This window comes from Gossypium hirsutum, chromosome D01 (genome assembly GCF_007990345.1).
Source record: "Gossypium hirsutum isolate 1008001.06 chromosome D01, Gossypium_hirsutum_v2.1, whole genome shotgun sequence".
Classification (NCBI taxonomy): domain Eukaryota; kingdom Viridiplantae; phylum Streptophyta; class Magnoliopsida; order Malvales; family Malvaceae; genus Gossypium; species Gossypium hirsutum.
The window spans coordinates 2,844,611-2,868,694 of record NC_053437.1 but is presented as its reverse complement, the minus strand read 5'-3'; the positions used below and the strand labels follow the sequence as shown (position 1 = coordinate 2,868,694).

General features: G+C 30.7%; 3 protein-coding genes across 4 annotated transcripts; all 3 read right to left on the bottom strand.

Annotated features, from left to right (window-relative positions):
- Positions 1-4,599: 4,599 nt before the first annotated feature.
- On the bottom strand, positions 4,600-5,895 carry LOC107943334 (G-type lectin S-receptor-like serine/threonine-protein kinase At1g11330). Its single transcript, XM_016877081.2, has 2 exons — positions 5,763-5,895; positions 4,600-5,656 (listed from the first exon to the last, which is right to left on the bottom strand). Exons 1-2 carry the CDS (start codon positions 5,893-5,895, stop codon positions 4,608-4,610), a joined length of 1,182 nt encoding a protein of 393 aa, XP_016732570.2. The 3' UTR covers positions 4,600-4,607.
- A 7,365-nt stretch (positions 5,896-13,260) lies between these two features.
- On the bottom strand, positions 13,261-15,738 carry LOC121214086 (G-type lectin S-receptor-like serine/threonine-protein kinase SD1-13). The gene is made up of 6 exons (XM_041087830.1): positions 15,556-15,738; positions 15,020-15,499; positions 14,760-14,952; positions 14,447-14,710; positions 14,311-14,345; positions 13,261-13,566 (listed from the first exon to the last, which is right to left on the bottom strand). The coding sequence occupies exons 1-6, from the start codon at positions 15,736-15,738 to the stop codon at positions 13,261-13,263; spliced, it is 1,461 nt and encodes a 486-aa protein (XP_040943764.1).
- A 1,176-nt stretch (positions 15,739-16,914) lies between these two features.
- LOC121213752 (G-type lectin S-receptor-like serine/threonine-protein kinase At1g11330) lies at positions 16,915-20,807 on the bottom strand. 2 transcript variants are annotated; one of them, XM_041086772.1, is made up of 7 exons: positions 20,143-20,807; positions 19,947-20,048; positions 19,565-19,746; positions 19,262-19,472; positions 18,168-18,405; positions 17,757-17,907; positions 16,915-17,276 (listed from the first exon to the last, which is right to left on the bottom strand). In XM_041086772.1, exons 1-7 carry the CDS (start codon positions 20,804-20,806, stop codon positions 16,971-16,973), a joined length of 1,854 nt encoding a protein of 617 aa, XP_040942706.1. In that variant the 5' UTR covers position 20,807; the 3' UTR covers positions 16,915-16,970. The 2 variants fall into 2 exon arrangements, with proteins under 2 accessions (XP_040942706.1, XP_040942707.1); XM_041086773.1 differs by lacking the exon at positions 19,947-20,048.
- Positions 20,808-24,084: the final 3,277 nt, after the last annotated feature.

Sequence of the window (24,084 nt, the reverse complement as noted above, 5' to 3'; positions counted from 1 at the left end):
CTCTCAACAAAAATTACAAATAGAATTCAAAATAATTTTTAAAATTCAATATTTATAAAAATTTCAAAAATTATATATTTTTAAAAAAATTATAAAAAATCTAAAAAATATATAAAAGAGTTAATATTTTAAAAATTTTCTAAAACAATAATCTTGGAGACTTAAGTAATGATTCAAATTTATCATACTCAAGTTCTTTTTTTTTTTTTGCTTTGAAAAAAATTCAAATTTATGTGCCATAATATGGAATTAGTTATACTTTAATAATATTTTTATTTGAAATGTTTAATTTTTTTTAAAATGTTTATTTTTTTTTAAAAATTTAACTTGAACAATTTCACTCGATTCGATTTGACTTGACTCGAATTTCATTTCACTTGACTCAATTCAAAAAAAAAATTTCAAATTCAGTTAGGATGATAAACTAGGACTCATAAACTCCTTTTTTTTTTCACTTGATTCAGTCAAATGCTCACCCCTATATCAAAATTGAGTTAGGATGTTTAATGTTAGTTAAATCTATAATGTGAAAATGGAGAAAATGTGTTAAGAGATATTAATTCAAGCTTGGATAAGTTTGAGTAAATATATGTTGGTAGTAGAGGTGCTCATGGGCTAGGCCGGAAGGAGTCTGGGTCAAGTCAAAAAAAAATAGGCCCGTTTGTTAGGCCTGGGCTCGGCCTAAAAAAATGGGTCTAAAATTTTATCCAGACCCGATTCGGATAAAAATACTAAAACTCAAGTCTAACCCACCTGTACTAATTTTTTATATTATTTGTATATAATTTTTAAATATATAATATATCAAAATACTAAAACTTTAAAAAATATGTATATATACTTAAATAATACTAAGATAAATGCAACTTAACAAGCAAATGCCTCTAAAATAATAACAAAAGTAATAATAAAACAATTGTTATACAATATCCAAATAATAAAAATAAAATAGTAGTAACATAATAGTGAAATGGTAGCAAAATAGGGAGAAAATAAGAAGAAAATTGCATTAAAACAACAAAAATTAGTAGATTTTTTGTCCTTTTATGAATTCGGGCCGGGCTAGACCCGGGCAAAAAATGCTTTACTCAAAGCCCAGCCCGTTTTTTAAACGGGCTTTAGTTTTTTGCCCAAACCCATTTTTTGGGCCTATATTTTGCCCAAACCCTCTCGCTTTTCGGGCCAAGCTGGGTGGCTTGACCCATGAACACGTCTAGTTGTTAGGGATCTAATTGTAAGAGATAAAAACTTTGAGGTCTAATGTTGGAAGATAGAAATGTTTAATCTTTGTACTATATTTATTTTTTTATTATTTATTTTATATTTCAATTTAATCCCCTTTCTGTTTCATACATATTGACATGACTTGTGGAAATAAAAACTGCCTACGACACATTCTAGTTATAAGAAAATGCGGATTCAATTAAATCAGTCTCTATCGGATTGGCCTTACTTCTTATATTTAAATTTGATTTTGATTTTAGGGATAGATATTTTATTTTTGGTGGATGACACCCATCAAAATTTGGTGCTATTATTGAGGATTGACTTTAACTAATTTTATGTTTTCTTTATGATTAGGTTTGGATGTACCGATCGCTCGTGCTTGCGACTTGGAAGAAAACTAATGATTTGACAACTATCATTAAGTTTAATTAATTACATTTAATAGTTTAATTAATAATCTCTTTAAATTTATTCTCCAATTCCCATGTCATTAAGTTGACACATTATCTACTACTTTGGACTGCGCTTGAAAGAAAATGAATGATTTGACCATTATTAACTACTACATCACCAACTTTTAACAAAATTAAAGATCAAGGACGGATTTCATTGACTAAAGAGCTTAATTGATACAATTTTCAAATTTAAGAGTATAATTGAATGCAATTTTTTATCGAATGACTTAATAATTTTTTTAAAAACTTCATGAGCTTTTTTACCCCGCAAAATTCAATAAACAAAAGTGATAATCATCACAAATAGTGACATAAAGTATAATTGAATCTATTTTGGACTGGTTTTGAATGAACTAAATTCGAATTTTAATTTTTTTGAATAATTTTGAATTTGAATTAGTTTAGGTTGAAGCTATTTTGGGTTCAAGTGGATTTGTAAGTTGGGTTTTTCAAGTTAGGTCATATTAGGCTCAGAACATTTTGAGTTGTGTATTTAAGAAATTTTGAATTTGGTCACTTTAAATTCAAATCATTTTAGGTTTTATATCATTTTTGAGTTTAAGGTGAACGGGTTCAAATTGTTGATCTTTTATATTCAACTCAAGTTAGGTCAAGTTTAAGTTTGGATTTGATAAAATCGAGTTTTCAAGTTTGGGACAAATTACCGTGTTTAAATATAATGGTAAATTCACTCTAGAATGGAACAAATAAAATGACAAATTATGATCAAAATAAAATGATAAAAACATATCAAAACATAATATAAAAATAAGTTTTACTGCTTGAACTTTAATTGTAAACGCTACAAATAATTAATTTGTATCTTTATCGACCATCAAAGCCCGTCAGAGTTACATCATTAAATGAAACACAATCTTCTAAATCATCCCTAATTAATAGTGCTTGAATGAAAGCAGGTTGTTTTGGAGTGTTAAATCTGAAATCTCACTGTTAAGCATTGAAACAATAGTAGACATAGTGGGCCTATCTTTAGCATATTCTTGAACGCATAGCAATCCAACATGTATGCATCTCAATATTTCTTTCTTATTCTTTAAATCTGATTCCGACTTTGAAATCACCTTGTCTACTAAGTCCCAAATGTTGCCTTCGTTCCATAATTTCCAGACCTGAAACAGTAGTCAATTTTATCTAAATTAACGACTAAATCATTTGGCTTAACTTGACTCAAATTTTTACCCTTAAAGCTTTAATAGAGTTAATTGAAGTGTTTTAACTCTGCTTGTTTTACCTAAGTCTACAATGAGCTTCACTCCTATGCATAACTTCAAACTTGATTATTTGTAATTAAGCTCAAGTTTGAACTGAAAATTTTCAATATTGATTAAGATTGAAAAGCCTTTCAAGCTACGCAATTCAAGTATTAGGGTTCTTGAAATTCACTTGTGAGCTACTCAATTCAAGTATTAAGATTCTCAAATTCAACTCACATGATTGCTTGACTCAATAATTACTGAGCCAAATTCAAGTTTTCTCAAACCGAACTCGAATAGCTTGCAAATACAAAATCTTACACCCTAATTCCTTCCACCAACATCTCTAACTATCTTATAAACTTACATATCCCAAGAGGCTAAGGTCATCCTTGTTGTAAAAGCTTGTGTTTCTTCTTCCACTAACAATCTCCAGTAGTAGAACTCCATAGCTGAACACGTCAGATTTCTCTGAGAATCGCCCATGCATTACATACTCAAGAGACATATAACCACTGTATTTTAACGTAAAAAACAACACCAATTACAGCTCTTATTTAAACTTGTCCACGAGCCGACCTGAATTAAGAATAAATAATAAATAATTTAAAGTTAAATATAAAAATATAAAAATTTATTTTTAATATTTTATTTATAAAATTAAAAACAATAAAATCAGTCCACAAATTGAACAAAATTAAACTCAATACAAGTATGTACATGTATCATCCTTAAGCACCAAATCTGACCATAGATATATTTATACCATATTTTATTAAAAAGAGCATAAAAAGAAATGGTAGGAAGGAAGTTCCAACTTACTAAGTTCCAACAACCCTTTTAGTATTGGCTTGATTTTTGTCACCTCCGAAGATCCTGGCTATCCCAAAATCTGAAATTTTTGGGTTTAGCTCTTGGTCAAGTAAAACATTACTTGCTTTTAGATCTTTGTGTATAATTTTCAATCTTGAATCTCTATGAAGATAAAGCAATCCTCGACTGATCCCTTCAATAATATTAAAGCGTTTTCTCCAATCCAAGAGTTTTTGTTTAACGGGATCCATAACAAAATTTAAACATAAAAACCTACTAAATTAATAATGAATTCCTATAATTGAGGATCTAAACTACAACCATCATAGTTTTTCTACCATATTGTATGCATTATGATTGTAGACATAATTGAAGTTTTGTCAATAAATTGAAATAAATATTAAACGGTGAAGAGAATCAAAATATCACTACACCTAAATTTAAATTTTGTGAATGGAAAAAACATTTATGTGTTTTCTCTTTTTATTTCTTCCTGAGATAAGATCAAGATAGTTAGTACCGTATTGATAGACATATTATTTTTGTCTTGACAATGGTATGTAAAGATATTAGTATGTATCAATATCAGCTTATTTTAATATACCTTTCAAATTGATTGATATTTTTAAATATTTTTCACATATAAATTTGTATTCAAATTTTTAATTTTTTAATAAATTATATATAAGTTTAAATATTTTTCATATATGACCTTTATGTTTAAGAATCCTACACCGTAAGAAGAGTGCAGAAATTGTGATAACTACTATGCCCGCAATTACTGTTGTAATGACAATGACCTTACTACTTCTGCCTTTATCTGCAAATAGAAAAACTTGGTTAACTTCAACACTCAAAAAGTAGATATTAACGCAATTTATCAAACACATGGTCGACACTAAGAAAATTTACCCAGTTCCGAAGCTGGCAGACGAATGTAAAGATCGACTCCGCGACTGGATTCCTTGACATCAATCAAATCTCCACTCCACATCATGCAACCAATGCTGGAATCATACGCATAAGCCACGCACGAACAATTCTTCAAGCATTGATCTTTGCATTCGCCGTTAACTATTGATGACCGGTCTGGAAATGCGGGCACATTCATCATCTTCATCTCCAAAAACCCATCATCACTTTGGCCTGCTCCACTCCCATTGTTGTTATCCCTTTGGCACTGCAAAGGGGTAGTCCTAAAACACCCACTACTCCAATTACCTCTACTCCATTCCTCTGCATTCCTAGGCTTAAACCCCTTTAAGCAACTGCAAATGGGTCGTTTCGTTGAATTGCTCATCCCAAATTCCCCACACTTCCCATAAACGTCACAATCTGTATGATTAATAGAGTAACTCTTTATCCAGTTCCCTTTCTCCGCATCCCATCTCCGTTCACTGAATTTTCCTTGAGAATCTAATTCACAGTATGTCAACATAGAGTGATTAGAATCTTCATAACCTATAAAAAACGTTTGTTGTCGATTATCTGCAACAACAGAAAACCAAGAGAAAGCGACGGTCGGAAGTATTAAGCCAATAAACATATTTCCATTCCACGGACCACTACGAAAATAGAGCTGGTTATTGTTCCAAATGACAAACTCTGGGATATTGAACGGTTCAATACCAAAAGAAAAGTTACCATCAGATGGATCATCATGGCTTTTCCATGATTTGATCTCCACTTTTCGACCCTTTTTAACATCAGTGCTGATCTCCATACTTTCAATGAAGGCATTAGAAGGGTGTTGAAAACTCTGCCATAAGCTGCTTCCTTCATCGTCACCATTACTGAGGACGAGGTTTCCTAAGTCTGAAAGGTGGGCAGTTGTTACATTAGGAGCTGTATTGGTAACATTTTTTGATGACCAAAGAATCTCAGTTTTGCCATTCAAAACAACAAGATATGTTGAGAATCCCAGAAGAGTCTTTGAGAGGCCTGTTTCTATTTGCCACCCATACAACAGTTTGTACAGGGATTTGATGGTACAATATCCCTACATAACGATTGCTGGAGTTAGCCAAGCTGAAGAATCCCAATAGGAAAGTACCATTCTGGGAGATTATAAATTCAGGGTCTTTGATGGATTTTGATGGTGTTATGGTGTCTAAAGCAGTGGCAAATAGCAAGTAAAAGCAAGATATTAAAGATAGTAAAACAGAGCAGCTAATAGTTTTTCCCATAATCTCTACCCATAACTTGGAAGTGACGCTATGATTTATGAATGATATTTGGAATCTTTAAGGATTTACACTAGATGAACTCAACTCAGTTTTCTTCAAATGTTTACATCAAGATTTGAAATTTCTGGAGCACGAAGCACCTCTTCTTTTTTTCTTCTTACTTTTCATTGCAGCAATTTTAAAAACAACTAAAGATTAAAGTGAAAAAGTAATACTTTAAAAATTACCAATTTGTATTAACTTACCTCTTATTGTAAGTTGTATTTTTTTCAAATTTTAAATTTCAAAACATCAAAATTAATTAAATAAGTTATTTAAAATTTTTAAAGCATTATTTTAGTTTCTACTACTTTTTTACTTTAGTCCTTATTAATTTAGTGACTAAAATAAATCACCCTAAAAATTAAATATCGGAATTATAAAAATTTCATTTTGAATGAGGAAAATAAAAATGACTTAATTAATTACGAGAACTTCCAGAAGTTACAGACGAAGACGACATTTAAATAACTTTGACTAATATAGGTAGCTTTTGTCAAACCGATGAATTTAGAATAACTTTGACTAATGAAGCACATTCCTTTTTTCTTTTTTTTTCAAAATTATTTTAGCAATGACCGAGTCTTGTTAAGGGAAAAAAAAAGGTCTCTTACCAAATTACAGTATACTTTGTGGCATAAGTTAGTGCTTTTCTTTGCCTAACATTTTTTGAAAATTATATTCAAAATCTAATAGTTCTCGAAAAACTTTGCCTCTCCTTTAAAGTTGAACTTAATTTAACTTTAAATTTAATTGAGGTTGAATATAACTATCTAATACTGAAAAATCAATAATAAAAACTAAAAAAATTAGATTAAGTTAATAATCAAAGAGAAACGCGTCCAAACTTTTGTTAGACATGTACTCAAAGACCAGCATCTTCTCTTCTCCGTCAACACAGCACCCAAATAATCTAACCAGATTTGAAATCACCACCACTTCATTCATAAATCCTTCCAACCCTTGGCCCGAACCTTTTGACAATCTCTTAAATGCTCTTTCCTTTCCATCATCTAATGTTCCCAGCATACAAAATTCGATTCATTAGACTTGGTAGAAAGAAATCACCATTGTTTATTACCCTGTAAACTGGACAGTAGCCACCTTGCCTTAGCTTTTTTGCGTGATGGAAGTTGTTTATCGTAGTGGCGAGTTCTATGAAACTAGATAAGTGGCAACTGCTGGAGTTTAACTTCGATTGAAATTTCTCCTATATTTTCACTATAAAATTGGTGTTCGATCTATTTACAAGTTGATCTAACTATGGACTGAGTTTATTCGTAAGAAAATTTGATGAAGCTCAAAATAAGACAACAAATGATAACTATGGACAGGGAAAGAAGGTCATTTATCACCTCATGCTTAAATATTTTCGTAGAAAAGTTTCCCTCATGAAAGATAGTTAGAACTACCACTCTTATGTTTGTAAAGATTTGAAAGCCCCAAATGCATGGTGTCATAATTTTTCCTTTTTCTTCTTTTTTTTTTATTTTTTTCTTTCTTCTTCCTTTTCTTTTTGCATGCCCTCTAAAATTCATACCCCACTCATAAAATGAGCAAATGAAGCACCAGTTCCAATAATCATGTTGAAGATTTGCTTCACCTACTATAACAAAGTAATCTAATTAATTTTAACAATTTTTTATTTGTTGCTGATGTTTAGAGATTATGAATATTTTAGTAGTCTAGTTTTAGTCAATAGTTGTTGTTTTTCTATAGAAACACTAGTTTTTAGTTTAATAAATGAAAACACTTTCCATAAAAATTATTTATATTTTCCTCTTGTTTTTGTTGTTTTCTTTTTACAATAAATTTTTCTTCAAAAACTTCAATAAATAGGTATCAGAGTTATCTTCTTGAGGGACCTGTAACTAAGGAAAATTTTTTCTCTCTTTCTTCTTCTATATGGATTCAGAAATCCCTTTCACTGCACTTGCACCACCTATTTTCAATAGTGAAGGTTCCCATGTTTGGGCAGCAAGGATAGAGGCTCATCTAGAGGAAAATGATTTCTGGGAAGCCATGGAGAAGGACTACCAAGTTCTTTCATTACCTGTCAATCCGGCTATGGTGCAAATCAAGAATTACAATGAGAGAATCAAGAAAATCAGAGGCAAGAGCTACATTATTTGTTGCAGCCTCATCTGAAATCTTTCTCAGAATGATGACAATGAAATTAACCTTTGAAGTTTGGGATTTCTTGAAGGAGTATGAAGGAGACGAAAAGACTAAACTAGAATATTGCAATTAATGTGGACAAAGTATGCAAAATATAAAAAAGTGTTAGTTCTGTTGATATCGCTGTTCTCCAGTGATGTCGCAATCTTAACAACTGTGTTTTCGGGGAAGGGGGTCTGATTTTCTTTGCCAAATTATTATAGGGGTTAGTTCCGGTGATATCGTCGTTGCATATTTAGTCGGGTTTGCATGCTATTTCATGTCACGATCCTAATAACAGCGTATGACGGGGTCTGATTTTCTTTGCCAGATTATTACGCTCCGTTGATATAGCTGTTACACATTTTATCGGATTTGCAAGCTATTTTCACGTCACAATCCTAACAATAGCGTATGGCGAGGGGGTGCTATACGGGTTGAAGTAGGGCTAGTATTTGAGCTACCATTTCTTTCTTTCTTTTTTAAAAGTAAAACTCATATAGTAAATGACAATAAGAGGTAAAAATAGGAGAGAATCTACTCGCAAGCCAATAGGTTTCCAATACACCTAATTTTAGTTCTCCCCATTTTCACCAAAATTAGAAGAACAATAGCATTCAAAATATCCAAAATAGAAGGACTTCGTAAAAAGTTGGTGTAGTTCGAGATAAAGCCGTTCTGGCCAACGAATGAGCTATTTTATTAGTGGATCTACAAATCCAACGTATGGATAATGATTAAAAACAAGCAATTTTTAAGTAACCTTCCAAAAACCGAATTATCCGCTTTACTTTGTGAAAAAGTATACCAAAATCATTGACTACAATGTCATTCACGCTAGTGCACTACTCGTGTACAAAATATTTTCATGTAACTTGTTTTCTGTCTTCAAAAATAAGATGAAAAGATTAACATTCTAAGGTAATAGTATATAATCACTACCTATTTTGTATTAGAATATTGTCTTTAATTTGGCTCATTTATCTTCCACCCAAAATGCAAGTTTAATTTGCTTTCCACTGTTTTCTTCTTAAAATTTACATTGTTGATTTAAGACATCAAAAAAAGTCTCTTTACGGAATGTTAAGAATTAATAAAACTGTTATGACAGTTAGTAGTTAACAATAGCAGTTAAGGTGGTTGTAATTAGTTTGACAGATTGTGTATATATATCATAGCTCGTTATCCAGTTCAACATATGAAAAATTGATCGTTTTATGATCATTATAGATTACATTCGTGTATCTCATTATGGTTTCTGAGTCTTAGTCACTTCTTACACTGCATATTCATAATAAATTAGATTTTGGGTGAAGTTTCAAATGCAAAAAAGTTTTTTGATTTGTATAACCAATTTTTGTGTCCATCTTTATCAATTGAATTTGTAATTTCTAAACCTAGGAGAGATTAAAAATACCGAATTATATGAAAGGACTAAATTCACAAAATATATATAGGGTAGGGACCTTCTACAGAAATTGACTCTTTCTTAGGGTCTGATATTGATATGGTGTAATGATGTTTCATGGCAGCCTCAAATGTTTACATCTAGTGATCTACATCTCAATTTTTTTTTTGTATATACGTAATCTCATTTTGACTTATGGAAATTTTCTGGAAGTGTCAATTACTCTTAATTTTCTATATCTTTGTTGGCTCTTTCTTCCATCGGAGTACCAAAAACTCAACTCATGTGCCCCCATGTTCACACAAATACAATCAGGGTATAGGATGTCCAAAAAATTGAATTCTGGACCTAAAACTTCATTTAATATAATTTTTTTATCATAGGATTAGGGGCACCGATACTATATTTTGATTTATAAAACAATTAAATACTTTAAATTATGTGTAACTCAAATGATAGCAGTTAGATTCATTATTTTTAAAATATTATACAACAAATATATTATATTAACTTTTTATTTACAAATAATACTCACAAAAACGATATTATATTACTTAATGAATTTAACTACTTTCGTTTGAGTTAGGATTGAATTTTAAAATCCAAAAATCTTAAGGATTTAAAAATTCAATCTAAAGAATAGAGTTGCAACTTACACATAAAATCAATCTAATAATAAAATTTAGCTACTAAAATCAATTAAATGCATAATTTAAAGTATTAGACAGAAGGACCCCCACTAGACTTGCTTGGAGCTTAAGTTGGTCTTTCTTAATTTGCCAAGCAAAGAAGGTGGACGATAAAGATCCTGTCAGCAAATCATGGAATATGACATGATAAAGTAATTTCATGTTCATTTATTTATATTATGGACTTACAAGTGCATTATTTGTAGAATTATAATTGAATTCAACATTCTTTCAGCACACAGACACATTGACTTAGTATTTCCCAATCTTTAGAAGTTTTTTTGTACGTTTGATATGACGCATGCATGGCTTATATGTCCCACAACTTGGGAGTTGTTTGCTATACGGATAAATCTAAAAATTTATGATTTTATATATGAAAACTTTTTTATTTTAATTTTATAAATTATTGATATAATATAATTTTGTATTTTTTATTACATACATAAATAATTTAATTTATCTAATACAAAAAATAAAGTAATGTATTTATTTCTTTAAATGTTTTATATACACATTTGAATTATAATCCATGTTTGATGTGTATAATTGCATCAAATCAAAGTTCATATATTAAATTGCATATTAGATCAAATTTTATGTGTAGTTTTGATATTTATCCCTTTGTTATACGGATCTTACAAATAAGATTATTTGTTTAGCTACAGATGTTGGACTGAGTGATAAGAAGTTTAATTAGGGGGAAAGTCAGAAAATTTTTCTAGGGGTTGGAATTAAGTTATATATTTTTGTGAGAGATAAAATGCAATTTTACCATTTTAATAACTTATATCTTATAATTTTAAAGGACTAAATCAAAATTTTAATATTTTTGGAAGTTAAAGTATAAATTTACTATATATTAATTTAAAATTCTATAAACTTTAAAAGACCAAAAGTGAGATTTCCTTTTTTGGGGAGGGAAAAGCAGGCGAACAAAACCTTTGTTAGCATCCTTGGCACCACCCTGAGTTCAATGTTCCTTAACTAAGATTTCGAGTTTAATTTTGTGGATATAGACTATAGTGTTGAGACCTAAATTTAATTGAAACCTGATAAAAAATTCTAAATTTAATTGAAACTAAACACCAAATGATCTCAAACTAAAAAAAGGAAAGTAACACCATGCATATTGATCATTTGTAGGAAAATATTGATCCTTAGTTTTTCTTTTTATAAGATCTATATTTGTTTAATTTCATGTTATCAAAATTGGAATATGTTAAAAAGTATATTTATTTGTTTAATATAAAAAAATTCAACCATTAAAAATATATAAAATTGTATTCTCAAATAACATATATATCAAATTAATTGAAAACTTAATGTGAAAAAATTATATTACTAAACTAAAATTCAATTTGTTAAATAAAATTTGTATAAATATATAAAATTAGTACAACATTATAATGTATTAAACCAATTATTTGAAATATTACAAATTTAACTTCAAAGTGAAATTTAAGTAGCCATATAATCCAATGCATTGATGGAAATTGGTTAGAAAGGAAGAGCGTTTTCGATGTGTATATGGGTTAATATCCGTTCCAATTTTTCATTTATTAATATCTAATATAATGATTATCGCTATTTAAATGTGGCAGATATATGTAAAATCGTGAAAATTTTAAAATTAACTTATTAATTGTGATTAAACATGTATTAGAAAATCCAAAGGAGGGGAGGAATGCTTCCTTTTTGGGTCCAACGGGATATATTATATAAAAATTATACATGGAGACCTCCAAGATTAACAGTAATTTCTATAATAGTGAATCTAAACTACAATTATTGTTGTGTTTTCTACCTTAGTGATTGTAGATGTAACTGATGTTATGTCGATTAATTGAAATAAATATTGAACAATGAAAAGAGTCAAAATTTTGCATTGCTGCTACTATTTAAATACATGTTCGTGGATCAAGTTATGATTTATTTTTTGTATCCTCTTAGGGATGAGTAAAATTCGATTCGATTGGAAAAATCAAAATTTTTTTTAAATTTCGAGTTATTTGAATTATTCGAGTCAACTCGAATAACTAAATTTGGATTTTGAGTTCAAGTCGAGTTGAATTTCACAATTCGTATAACTCGAATAATTCAAATAACAGATTGGTATAAACATCATTTTGGTTCTTGTCAACTTTGAAAATAAGCAAATTAGTCATGCTTGCGACTTGGAAGAAAACGAATGATTTGACAACTATCATTAAGTTTAATTAATTACATTTAATAGTTTAATTAATAATCTCTTTAAATTTGTTCTCCAATTCCCATGTCATTAAGTTGACACATTATCTACTACTTTGGACTGCGCTTGAAAGAAAATGAATGATTTGACCATTATTAACTACCACATCAGCAACTTTTAACAAAATTAATGATCAAGGACGGATTTCATTGATTAAAGAGTTTAATTGATACCATTTTCAAATTTAAAAGTATAATTGAATGCATTTTTTGTCGAATGACTTAATAATTTTTTTGGAAACTTCATGAGCTTTTTTACCCCGCAAAATTCAATAAACAAAACTGTTGATCATCACAAATAGTGACGTAAAGTATAACTGAATCTATTTTGGACTGGTTTTGAATGAATAAAATTCGAATTTTAAAATTTTTGAGTAATTTTAAATTTGAATTAGTTTAAGGTTGAAGCTATTTGGGGGTCAAGTTGATTTGGAAGTCGGGTTTTTCAAGTTAGGTCACATTAGATTAAGAACATTTCGAGTTATGTATTTAAGAAATTTTGAATTTGGATACTTTAAATAAAAATCATTTTAGGTTTTAGATCATTTTTGAGTTTAAGGCGAACGGGTTTAAATTGTTGATCTTTTATATTCAACTCAAGTTAGGTCAAGTTTAAGTTTGGATTTGATAAAATTGAATTTTCAAGTTTAGGACAAAGCTACCATGTTTAAATATAATGGTAAATTTACTCTAGAATGGAACAAATAAAATGAAAAATTATGATCAAAATAAAATGATAAAAACATATCAAAACATAATATAAAAATAAATTTTACTGCTTGAACTTTAATTGTAAACACTACAAATAATTAATTTGTATCTTTATCGACCATCAAAGCCCGTCAGAGTTACATCAATAAATGAAACACAATTTTCAAAATCATCGTTAATTAATAGTGCTTGAGTGAAAGCAGGTTGTTTTGGAGTGTTAAGATCTGAAATCTCACTGTTCAGCATTAAAACAATAGTAGACATAGTGGGTCTATCTTTAGCATATTCTTGAACGCATAGCAATCCAACATGTATGCATCTCCATATTTCTTTCTTATTCTTTAAATCTGATTCCGACTTTGAAATCACTTTGTCTACTAAGTCCCAAATGTTGCCTTCGTTCCATAAATTCCAGACCTGAAACAGTAAACAATTTTATCTAAATTAATGCCTAAATCATTTGGACTCAAATTTTTACCCTTAAAGCTTTAATAGAGTTAATTTGAAGTGTTTTAACTCTACTTGTTTTACCTAAGTCTACAATGAGCTTCACTCCTATACATAACTTCAAACTTGATTATTTGAAATTAAGTAAGTTTGAACTGAAAATTTTCAATATTGATTAAGATTGAAAAGCCTTGCAAGCTACTCAATTCAAGTATTAGGGTTCTTGATTTTAGTGTTGGCTTGATTTTCGTCACCTCCGTAGATCCTGGCTATCCCAAAATCTGAAATTTTTAGGTTTAGCTCTTGGTCAAGTAAAACATTACTTGTTTTTAGATCTCCGTATATAATTTTTAATCTTGAATCTCTATAAAGATAAAGCAATCCTCGACTGATCCTTCAATAATATTAAAGCGTTTTCTCCAATCCAAGAGTTTTTGTTTAATGGGATCTATAACAAAATTTAAACATAAAAACCTACTAAATTAATAATGAATTCCTATAAATGAGGATCTAAACTACAACCATCATTGTATTTCTACCATATCGTATTCATTATGATTGTAGACATAATTGAAGTTTTGTCAATAAATTGAAATAAATATTAAACGGTGAAGAGAATCAAAATATCACTACACCTAAATTTAAATATGGACCCATTCTACGCAATAAGAAGAGTGCAGCAATTATTATAATCACGACCATGCCTGAATTTACTGTTGTAATAACAATTATCTCACTATTCCCTTTATCTGCAAATCCAGAAACATGGTTAATAAAACATCTAAACCAAAAATGAAGATTAATTGATGCAATTCGTCACACACATGGTCGATATGGAAGACAAGTTTACCAAGTTCCGAAGATGGCAGACGAATGTAAAGATCGACTCCCCGATTAGAAAATTTCTGGACATCAATCAAATCTCCACTCCATAACATGCAACCAATGCCAGCATCATACGCATAAGCAACGCACGAACAATTCTTCATGCATTGATCTTTGCATTCGCCGTTAGTTATTGATGACTGGTCTGGAAAAGCCGGTACTTTCATCTTCTTCAGCTTAAAAAACCCATCATCTCCTTGGCCTGCTTCACTTTCCGTTGTTGTTATCTCTTTGGCAGTGCAAAGGGGTAGTCCTAAAACACTCACTACTCCAATTACCTCTACTCCATTCCTCTATATTCCTAGGCTTAAATCCTTTCAAACAACTGCAAATGGGTCGTTTCGTTGAATCGCAGATTCCAAATGCCCCACACTTTCCATAAACATCACAATCTGTTAGATAACTAGAGTACCCGTTTATCCAGTCCCCTTTCCCCGCATCCCATATCCGTTCAACGTATCTTCCGTCAGACTAATTCAAAGTATATCAACCTAGAGTCAGTAGAATATTCGTAAGTTTCTTAATAAGTTTTTTCTACATCATCTGCAACCACATAAAACCCATCAAAATAAACTCTATTAACATTGATTAAAACAATATAGATACGACCATTCCATGGGCCGGTCCGAAAATATATCTGGTTATTGTTCCAAATGACACCCTCCGGGATGCTGAAAGGTTCAATGCCTTGAAAAAAGTTGCCATCAGATGGATCATCAGGGCTTTTCCATGATCTCGTCTGCACCTTACGACCCGTTTTTACATCAGTGCTAATCTTCATAGTTTGAAGGAATACATTAGAAGGGTGTTGAAAACTCTCCCATAAGATGCTGCTTCCTCCATTCTCACCGTTATTGAGGACAAGGTTTCCAGAGTCTAAAAGCTGTGCACTTGTTGCATTAGGAACCAAATTCGTAACATTTGTTGACCAAAGAATCTCAGCTTTTCCATTGGAAACAACAAGGTTGCCATCATCTGATATGGTGAGAATCCAGAAGTGTCTTTCAGAGGCCTGTTTCTATTTGCCACCCATACAACAGTTTGTAGGGGGATTTGATGGTACAATATCCCTACATAACGATTGCTGGAGTTAGCCAAGCTGAAGAATCCCGCTCGGAAAACACCATTCTGGGAGATTATAACATCAGGGTCTTTGATGGATTTTGATGGTGTTATTGTGTCTAAAGCAGTGGCAAATAGTAGGTAAAAGCAAGATATTAAAGCTAGTAAAACAGAGCAGCTAATAGTTTTTCCCATAATCTCTTCCCAGAACTTGGAAGAGACGCTATGATTTATGAATGATATTTAACTCAACTCAATTTTTTTTTCAGTTAAAGAAACAGTCTGATTTTGATATTTCAAGGCAGCTGCAAATGTTTACATCAAGATTTGAATTTTCTTCAAGCACTAATCACTACCTTTTTTGTAATGGAATATTGTATTCAACTAGCATGTCACCCTGTTCATGGAAATTAATACTTCTAGCTTGTCATGCAGGTTTAATTTGGTTGACTTGAAGACTCATTTATCTTCCACCCAAAATGCAAGTTTAATTTGCTTTCCACTGTTTTCTTCTTAAAAATTACGTTGTTGGTTTAAGACATCAAAAAAAAAAAAAGTCTCTTTACGGAATGTTGAGGAATAAAACTGTTATGACAGTTAGTAGTTAACAGTTAGCAGTTAACAATAGCGGTTAAGGTGGTTGTAATTAGTTTGACAGATCATGTATATATATCATATATAGCTTGTTATCCAGTTCAATATATGAAAAATTGATCGTTTTATGATTATTATAGATTACATTCGTGTATCTCATTATGGCATCTTACACTACACATTAATAATGAATTAGATTTTGGATAAAGTCTCAAAGACGCAAAAAAGGTTTTTTATTTGTATAACCAATTTTTGTGTCCATCTCTATCAATTGAATTTGTAATTTCAAAAAAGAGGAGAGATTAAAAATACCGAATTATTTGAAAGGACTAAACTCTAAACCTTGATTTATTCCCTAAACTTACCTTAAACCCTAAACTTAAATTATTTTAACAAAATCCTAACCTTAAACCCTAAAATCCCTAAACCCAAAAACCCTAATGACTAAACAAGGAAAAAAGCCCTAACCCTAGAAAAACACAGGCTAAAACGTGTCCCTAGGGGAGCGATTTTTCCACGTTAGCAAAGTGTGTATTCATTAGCGTGTTTTGTGCTGACATGGCAGAATCGTTCCCCTAGGGACGCGTTTTACTAAAATTTCACCCCAAAAATACTCCTACGTGGACGCGTTTTGCATGTTTCGACCATTTCCGGTAAATAATGAAAAAATTATCCCATTTTTGTAAATAAAGTTGAAAATGGGCCTTTATTGGTAAAATGATCCTTTAGAATGGAACAAATAAAATGACAAAAACACATCAAAACAAAATATAAAAATAAATTTCAATGCTCGAACTTTAATTGTAAACAATACAAAATAACTAATTACATTTTTATCGACCATCAAGGTTTGTAAGAGTTACATCATTAAGTGAACCTCTATCTTCAACATCATGGCTCATTTGTGGCGCTTGAGTGAAAGCAGGTTGCTTTGGAGTGTTAAGATCTGAAATCTCACTATTAAGCATTGAAATAACAGTAGATATAGTGGGCCTATCTTTAGTATATTCTTGAACGCAGAGCAATCCAACATGTATACATCTCCATATTTCTTTTTCATTATTTGAATATGATTTCGACTCTAAAATCACATTGTCTACTAAGCCCCAAATATTGCCTTCCCTCCATAATTTCCATGCCTGAAAACAAAAAACAACTTTTGACTTAATTAATGCCAAAATAATTCAACTTAGCTTGACTCAAAATTTTAATCTTAAAGTTTAAATGGAGTTTGATCAGCTCTATTCAAGATAAAGATTGATATGTTCTAACTCTCTTAGGCTTGTTTTACCTAAGTTTACAATGAGCTTCACTCTTTTGCTTAACTTTAAACTTGATTATTTGTAATCAAGTTTGAGTTTGAACTAAAAATCTTCAATATTGATTAAGATTGAAAAGCCTTGCAAGCTACTCGTTTCAAGTATTAGAGTTCTTGAAGTTAGCTTGCGAGCTACTCGATTCAAGCATTAAGATTCTCAAATTCAACTCAAATGATTGCTCGACTCAATAATTGCTGAGCCAAATTTAAGTTTTCTCAAATCGAACCCGAATAACTCGCAAATACAAATCTTACACCCTAATTCCATCCACCAATATCTCTAACTACCTTATGAACTTACATATCCCAAGAGGCTGAGGTCATCCTTATTGTTGTAAAAGCTTGTGTTTCTTCTTCCACTAACAATCTCTAGTAGTAGAACTCCATAGCTGAACACATCTGATTTCTCTGAAAATTGCCCTTGCATTGCATACTCAGGAGACATATAACCACTGTATTTTAACATAAAAAAATAACATCAATTACAACTCTAATTTAAACTTGTCCACGAGTCAACCCGAATTAATAATAAATAATAAATTATTTAAAATTAAAAACAAAAACTTGAGTCCACAAATTGAACAAAATTAAACTTGATACGGGTATGGACATGTATTTTCTTTAAGCACCGAATCCAACCATAGACATATTTATATCATATTTTATCAAAAAATGAATAAAAATAAATTGTAGGGAGAAATTTCCAACTTACTAAGTTCCAACAGCCCTTTTAGTATTGGCTTGATTTTCATCACCTCCGAAGATCCTGGCCATCCCAAAATCTGAAATTTTTGGATTTAAATCTTGGTCAAGTAAAACATTACTTGCTTTTAGATCTCTATGTATAATCCTTAATCTTGAATCTCTATGAAGATAAAGCAATCCTCGACTGATCCCTTCAATAATATTGAAGCGTTTTCTCCAATCCAAGAGTCTTTGTTTAACAGGATCTATAACAAAATTTACCACCAAGATTAATAATTAATTCCTATAATTGAGGATCTAAACTAAAACCAACGTTCTTATTTCTATCATACTATATTCATTACGATTGTAGCATAATTGAAGTTATGTGAATAAATTGAAATAAATATTAAAATGAGAGAGAGTCAAAACTTACTGTTGCCACTACTTTTTAAATCCTAGAGTATAGACCAACTCCTATTAAAAAATATATAATCTTCCTTATAAAATAGATAAAAAAAAAGAAGAGAAAATTCAAAGGAAAAAGTGAAAATTCAGAAAAAAAAATGTAGACAACACAAAATTGAGTATATATAGTAATTTTAGTTAATAACCTTGAATGTTCGTCTATTTTCTTTTTGAAATTTCCTTTTTTTGAATAAATATAAAAAATTAGAAAATTTATAATAAAAAAAGAAAAATAAGTTAGAAAAATAGTTTATGGTGATGCAAACATTTTCTTTTACTTATATATATAACATATTATATATGTATACATATATACAATTCATATATTGTAAGACACTTCATTTTTAACAATAAATATAATATATAATTAGATTTAAGTTGGATTGGGCCACTTAAAAGTCAAAATTATATCCCAAATTTAACTTACATCGATTGAATACATCTAGTCAAACTTATCAAATTAGGCAGATAAGGCAATCAGGGTAACATACCCATGACTAATGAATTGAATGGTAAGAATTGAAATGCCTCTAAATCAAAGTTTTAAATTTAAATTTTGTTTAATCTTTTTAGGAATTCGACTTGATTTGATTTTAAATTTAATCGGAGTGAAATATAATTATTAAACATTAAAAAAATTAATAAGTTACTAACCAAATAGAAAAGCATCCAAACTTTTATTGGGCATGAACTCATAGACGAGTATCTTCTCTTCTGCTTCAACACAACACCCAAATAATCTAACCAGGTTTCGATGTTGGAGCTTTGAAATAACCACCACTTCGTTCATAAATTCTTCCAATCCTTGCCCCGAAGCTTTTGACAATCTCTTCACTGCTATTTCTTTTCCATCATCTAATGTTCCCTGCGCTCAGAATTCTGATCACAATACTTGATTGGAAAAAAGAAGTCATTTCATTGACTCTGAATTCACCGAAAATCGCCGTTATTTATTACCTTGTAAATCGGACCAAAACCACCCTGCCCTAGCTTTTTTTCGGGATGGAAGTTGTTGGTCGCGGTGGCAAGTTCTTCGAAATTGAATAGTGGCAGCTGCTGGAGTTTAACTCCAATTGGATTTTCTCCTATATTTTCACTAGAAAACTGTTGTTTGATTTGTTTTCGTTTTTTATTTCTTCCTGAGATAGGATCAAAGTAGTTAGTAACGTATTGACAGACATACTGTTGTTGTCTTGGCATTAATATGTAACTATGGACAAATAACACCATGTTTCAATATATCGTTTTAGATTTATCAATATTTTTCACATATATATTTTTAGTTTAATTTGTAATTTCTTAATAATTTATACATATAAATATTTTTCATATGTATTACCTTTATATTTAGCTATCCTACACCATAAGAAGAGTGTAGAAATTGTAATAACGACTATGCCCGCAGTTACTGTTGTAATAATAATAACCCTAAACCCTTTATCTGCAAATAGAAAAACTTGGTTAATAACTTCAACCCAAAAAGGCAGATATTGACGCAATTTATCAAACACATGGTCGACACTAAGAAACTTTACCCAGTTCCGAAGATGGCAGACGAATGTAAAGATCGACTCCGCGAGTGGGGAATTTCTGGACATCAATCAAATCTCCACTCCAAAACATGCAACCAATGCCAGCATCATACGCATAAGCCACACACGAACAATTCTTCATGCATTGATCTTTGCATTCGCCGTTAATTATTGATGACCGGACTGGAAAAGCCGGTGCTTTCATCGTCTTCAGCTTCAAAAACCCATCATCACTTTGGCCTGCTCCTCCACTGCCATTGTTGTTATCTCTTTGGCACTGCAAAGGGGTAGTCCTAAAACACCCACTACTCCAATTACCTCTACTCCATTCCTCTGCATTTCTAGGCTTAAATCCCTTTGAGCAACGGCAAATGGGTTGTTTCTTTGGATCGCAGATTCCGAATGCCCCACACTTCCCATAAAAATCACAATCAGTTTTAAGAATTAGGTAATTGTTTATCCAGTCCCCTTTCCCCGCATCCCATTTTCGTTGAACGAATCTTCCATCATAATCTAATTCATAGTATATCAACATAGACTTATTAGAATATGTCGCTCGAAGAACTTGTGGGTTCTCTGCAAGCCCATGAGCAAAAGATGAAGCTAAATGAAGATAGTGAAAATCTTGATCAAGCCTTGCATAGCACAAAATTGCTCCACGTCTCATGCTTCTAGATTATGCTTGGAGTGGGTTTGATTTCTAACAGAATATTCGTAAGTTTCATAATAACTTTTTCCTTCATCATCTGCAACCACATAAAACCCATCAAGATAAACGTTATTCATTTCTATTAAACCAATATAGATATGGCCATTCCATGGGCCAGTCCGAAAATATATCTGGTTATTGTTCCGAATGACACTCTCTGGGATGTTGAAAGGTTCAAGGCCTTCAGAAAAGTTGCCATCAGATGGATCATCAGGGCCTTTCCATGATCTCGTACGCACCTTACGACCCGTTTTTACATCAACGCCCATCTTCATAGTTTGAAGGAATGCATTAGAAGGGTGTTGAAAACTCTCCCATAAGCTGCTGCTTCCTCCATTGTCGCCATTATTGAGGACAAGATTTCCAGAGTCTAAAAGCTGTGCAGTTGTTGCATTAGGAACCAGATTCGTAACATTTGTTGACCAAAGAAGCTCAGCTTTTCCATTGGAAACAACAAGGTTGCCATCATCTGATATGGTGAGAATCCCAGAAAAGTCTTTGAGAGGCCTGTTTCTATTTGCCACCCATACAACAGTTTGTACGGGGATTTGGTTGTACAATATCCCTACATAACGATTGGTGGAATTAGCAAAGCTGAAGAATCCCAATCGGAAAACTCCACCCCGTGAGATTATAAATTCAGGGTCTTTGATGGATTCTGATGCTCTTATGGTGTCTGAAGCAGTGCCAAACTGCAGCTGCAAGTAAAAACAAGATATTAAAGCTGGTAAAAGGCAGCTACTAATAGTTTTACCCATGAAGTTCTTGAAGTGCAGACCCCGGTGGTGAGGTATGATTTATAAATGATTTTTGAGGAATCAAATTCATGAATGATCTGTGAGTCAACTCGCATGTATATTTGTAAAATTATAATTATTGAGCAAAGACTTTTTTGTCTTTGCCAATGTTTTTCCGTTTTTGTACTATGATATGACAAGTTGGAACCATTGGCTATTCCAATCTTACAAGTAGACCTGTCCAGTTAGACCTGGCTAAAGTAAACAATCAATCTAAGTTTAAATAGTTCCCTAGTTTTTCTTTTTATAAGATCTGTATTTGTTTAATATCATGTTATATGTAAATTACATCAAAATCAACCATTAAATTAAAATTCAATTTGTTAAATAAATTTGTATAAATATATAAAATTAATACAACATTATAATGTATTAAACCTATTATTTGAAATATTACAAATTTAACTTCAAAGCAAAATTTAAGTAGTCATGTAAATTAGTTTTATTTTGTTTTTACTGACCGACATAATTCAATGCATTGATGGAAATTGGTTAGAAATGGAAGAGCGTTTTCGATGTGTATATGAGTTAATATCTGTTCCATTTTTTTCATTTATTAATATCTAATATAATGATTATCGCTATTTAAAGTTATATCTATTAAATGTGAACATTTTAAAAGTGATTAAACATGTATTAGAAAACCCAAACGAGGGGAGGAATGCTTCCTTTTTAGGTGCTTGGCTGGGTCCAACGGGATATATTATATAAAAATTAAACATGGAGACCTCCAAGATTAACGGAAATTCCTATAATAGTAGATCTAAACTACAATTATTGTTGTGTTTTATACCTTACCATATTCATTGTGATTGTAGATATAACTGATGTTATGTCGATTAATTGAAATAAATATTCAACAATGAAAAGAGTCAAAATATTACATTGCTATTACTATTTAAATCTTGGAATATAGTTACATTAGACATGTTCGTGGATCAAGTTATGACTTATTTTTTGTATCCTCTTAAGGGTGACTAAAATTCGATTCGATTGGAAAACATCGAATTTTTTTAATTTCGAGTTATTTGAATTATTCGAGTTAACTCGAATAACTCAATTTGGATTTCGAGTTCAAGTCGAGTTGAATTTCACAATTCGTATAACTCGAATAATTCAAATAACAGATTGGTATAAACATCATTTTGGTTCCTGTCAACTTTGAAAATAAGCAAATTGGTCTCTCTCCCTCAACAAAAATTATAAATAGAATTCAAAATAATTTTTAAAATTCAAAATATTTATAAAAATTTCCAAAATTATATATTTTTAAAAAAAATATAAAAATTCTAAAAAATATATAAAAAGAGTTAATATTTTAAAATTTTTCTAAAACAATAATCTTGGAGACTTAAGTAATGATTCAAATTTATCATACTCAAGTTCTTTTTTTTTTTTGCTTCGAAAAAAATTTAAATTTATGTGCCCTAATATGGAATTAGTTATACTGTAATAATATTTTTATTTGAAATGTTTAATTTTTAAAAAAAATCTAACTTGAACAATTTCACTTGATTCTATTTGACTTGACTCGAATTTCATTTCACTCGACTCAATTAAAAAAAATTCAAATTCAGTAAGGATGATAAAATAGGACTCATAAACTCATTTTTTTTTCACTTGATTCAGTCAAATGCTCACCCCTAAATCAAAATTGAGTTAGGATGTTTAATGTTAGTTAAATCTATAATGTGAAAATGGAGAAAATGTGTTAAGAGATATTAATTCAAGCTTGGATAAGTTCGAGTAAATATATGTTGGTAGTAGAGGTGCTCATGGGCTAGGCCGGAAGGAGTCTGGGTCAAGTCAAAAAAATAGGCCCGTTTGGTAGGCCCGGGCTCGGCCTAAAAAATGGGTCTAAAATTTTATCCAGACCCGATTCAGATAAAAATACTAAAACTCGGGTCTAACCCACCTATACTAATTTTTTTATATTATTTGTATATAATTTTTAAACATATAATATATCAAAATACTAAAACTTTAAAAAATATGAATATATACTTAAATAACACTAAGATTGTTAAGTATGACTCCTATTTTTAGTCAAATTTGAGAAATAATCTTTTAGTTAAACTCTGTTTATTTATTTCAGTCAAACACTGATTAGTTTAGATTATTTTATTATTATTTGACATATGAATTTAGCCTATAAATAGGCTCTTTTACAACCTTAGTATAGACACCCATTAGATATTAGAACTCAGAACACCTTTAGAGAATTTTGTGTTTATGTTTTGAGGGTTCTTTGTTTTCGGGTTTTTGGGGTTTAGTTTTATCTCCATCTTTTGTACTCTTCGTTCTTTTGCCATTATAGTAAAATTATCTTTGCCTGTGGTTTTTTATCCTCTTTGGAGGGGTTTTTCCACGTTAAATTTGTATGTTCAATTTCTCAATTTATTCCGCTATTTTTGTTACTTGTTGCTTAATCAGGTCGAT

Excerpts from the sequence above, each read along its gene's own strand:
- LOC107943334 (XM_016877081.2), bottom strand. The coding sequence starts at position 5,895 with ATGGGAAAAACTATTAGCTGCTCTGTTTTACTATCTTTAATATCTTGC. Across the intron at positions 5,657-5,762 it reads ATTTATAATCTCCCAGAATG|AAACAGGCCTCTCAAAGACT; the intron begins GTACTTTCCTAT and ends GGTGGCAAATAG.
- LOC121214086 (XM_041087830.1), bottom strand. The coding sequence starts at position 15,738 with ATGGGAAAAACTATTAGCTGCTCTGTTTTACTAGCTTTAATATCTTGC. Across the intron at positions 15,500-15,555 it reads CTAACTCCAGCAATCGTTAT|AAACAGGCCTCTGAAAGACA; the intron begins GTAGGGATATTG and ends GGTGGCAAATAG. Across the intron at positions 14,346-14,446 it reads TCTGCCATCTTCGGAACTTG|ATAAAGGGAATAGTGAGATA; the intron begins GTAAACTTGTCT and ends CTGGATTTGCAG.
- LOC121213752 (XM_041086772.1), bottom strand. The coding sequence starts at position 20,806 with ATGAGACGTGGAGCAATTTTGTGCTATGCAAGGCTTGATCAAGATTTT. Across the intron at positions 19,747-19,946 it reads TAGGATAGCTAAATATAAAG|GAAGAAATAAAAAACGAAAA; the intron begins GTAATACATATG and ends ATCCTATCTCAG. Across the intron at positions 18,406-19,261 it reads TTTGGATGCTTTTCTATTTG|ATCCTGTTAAACAAAGACTC; the intron begins GTTAGTAACTTA and ends ATTTTGTTATAG.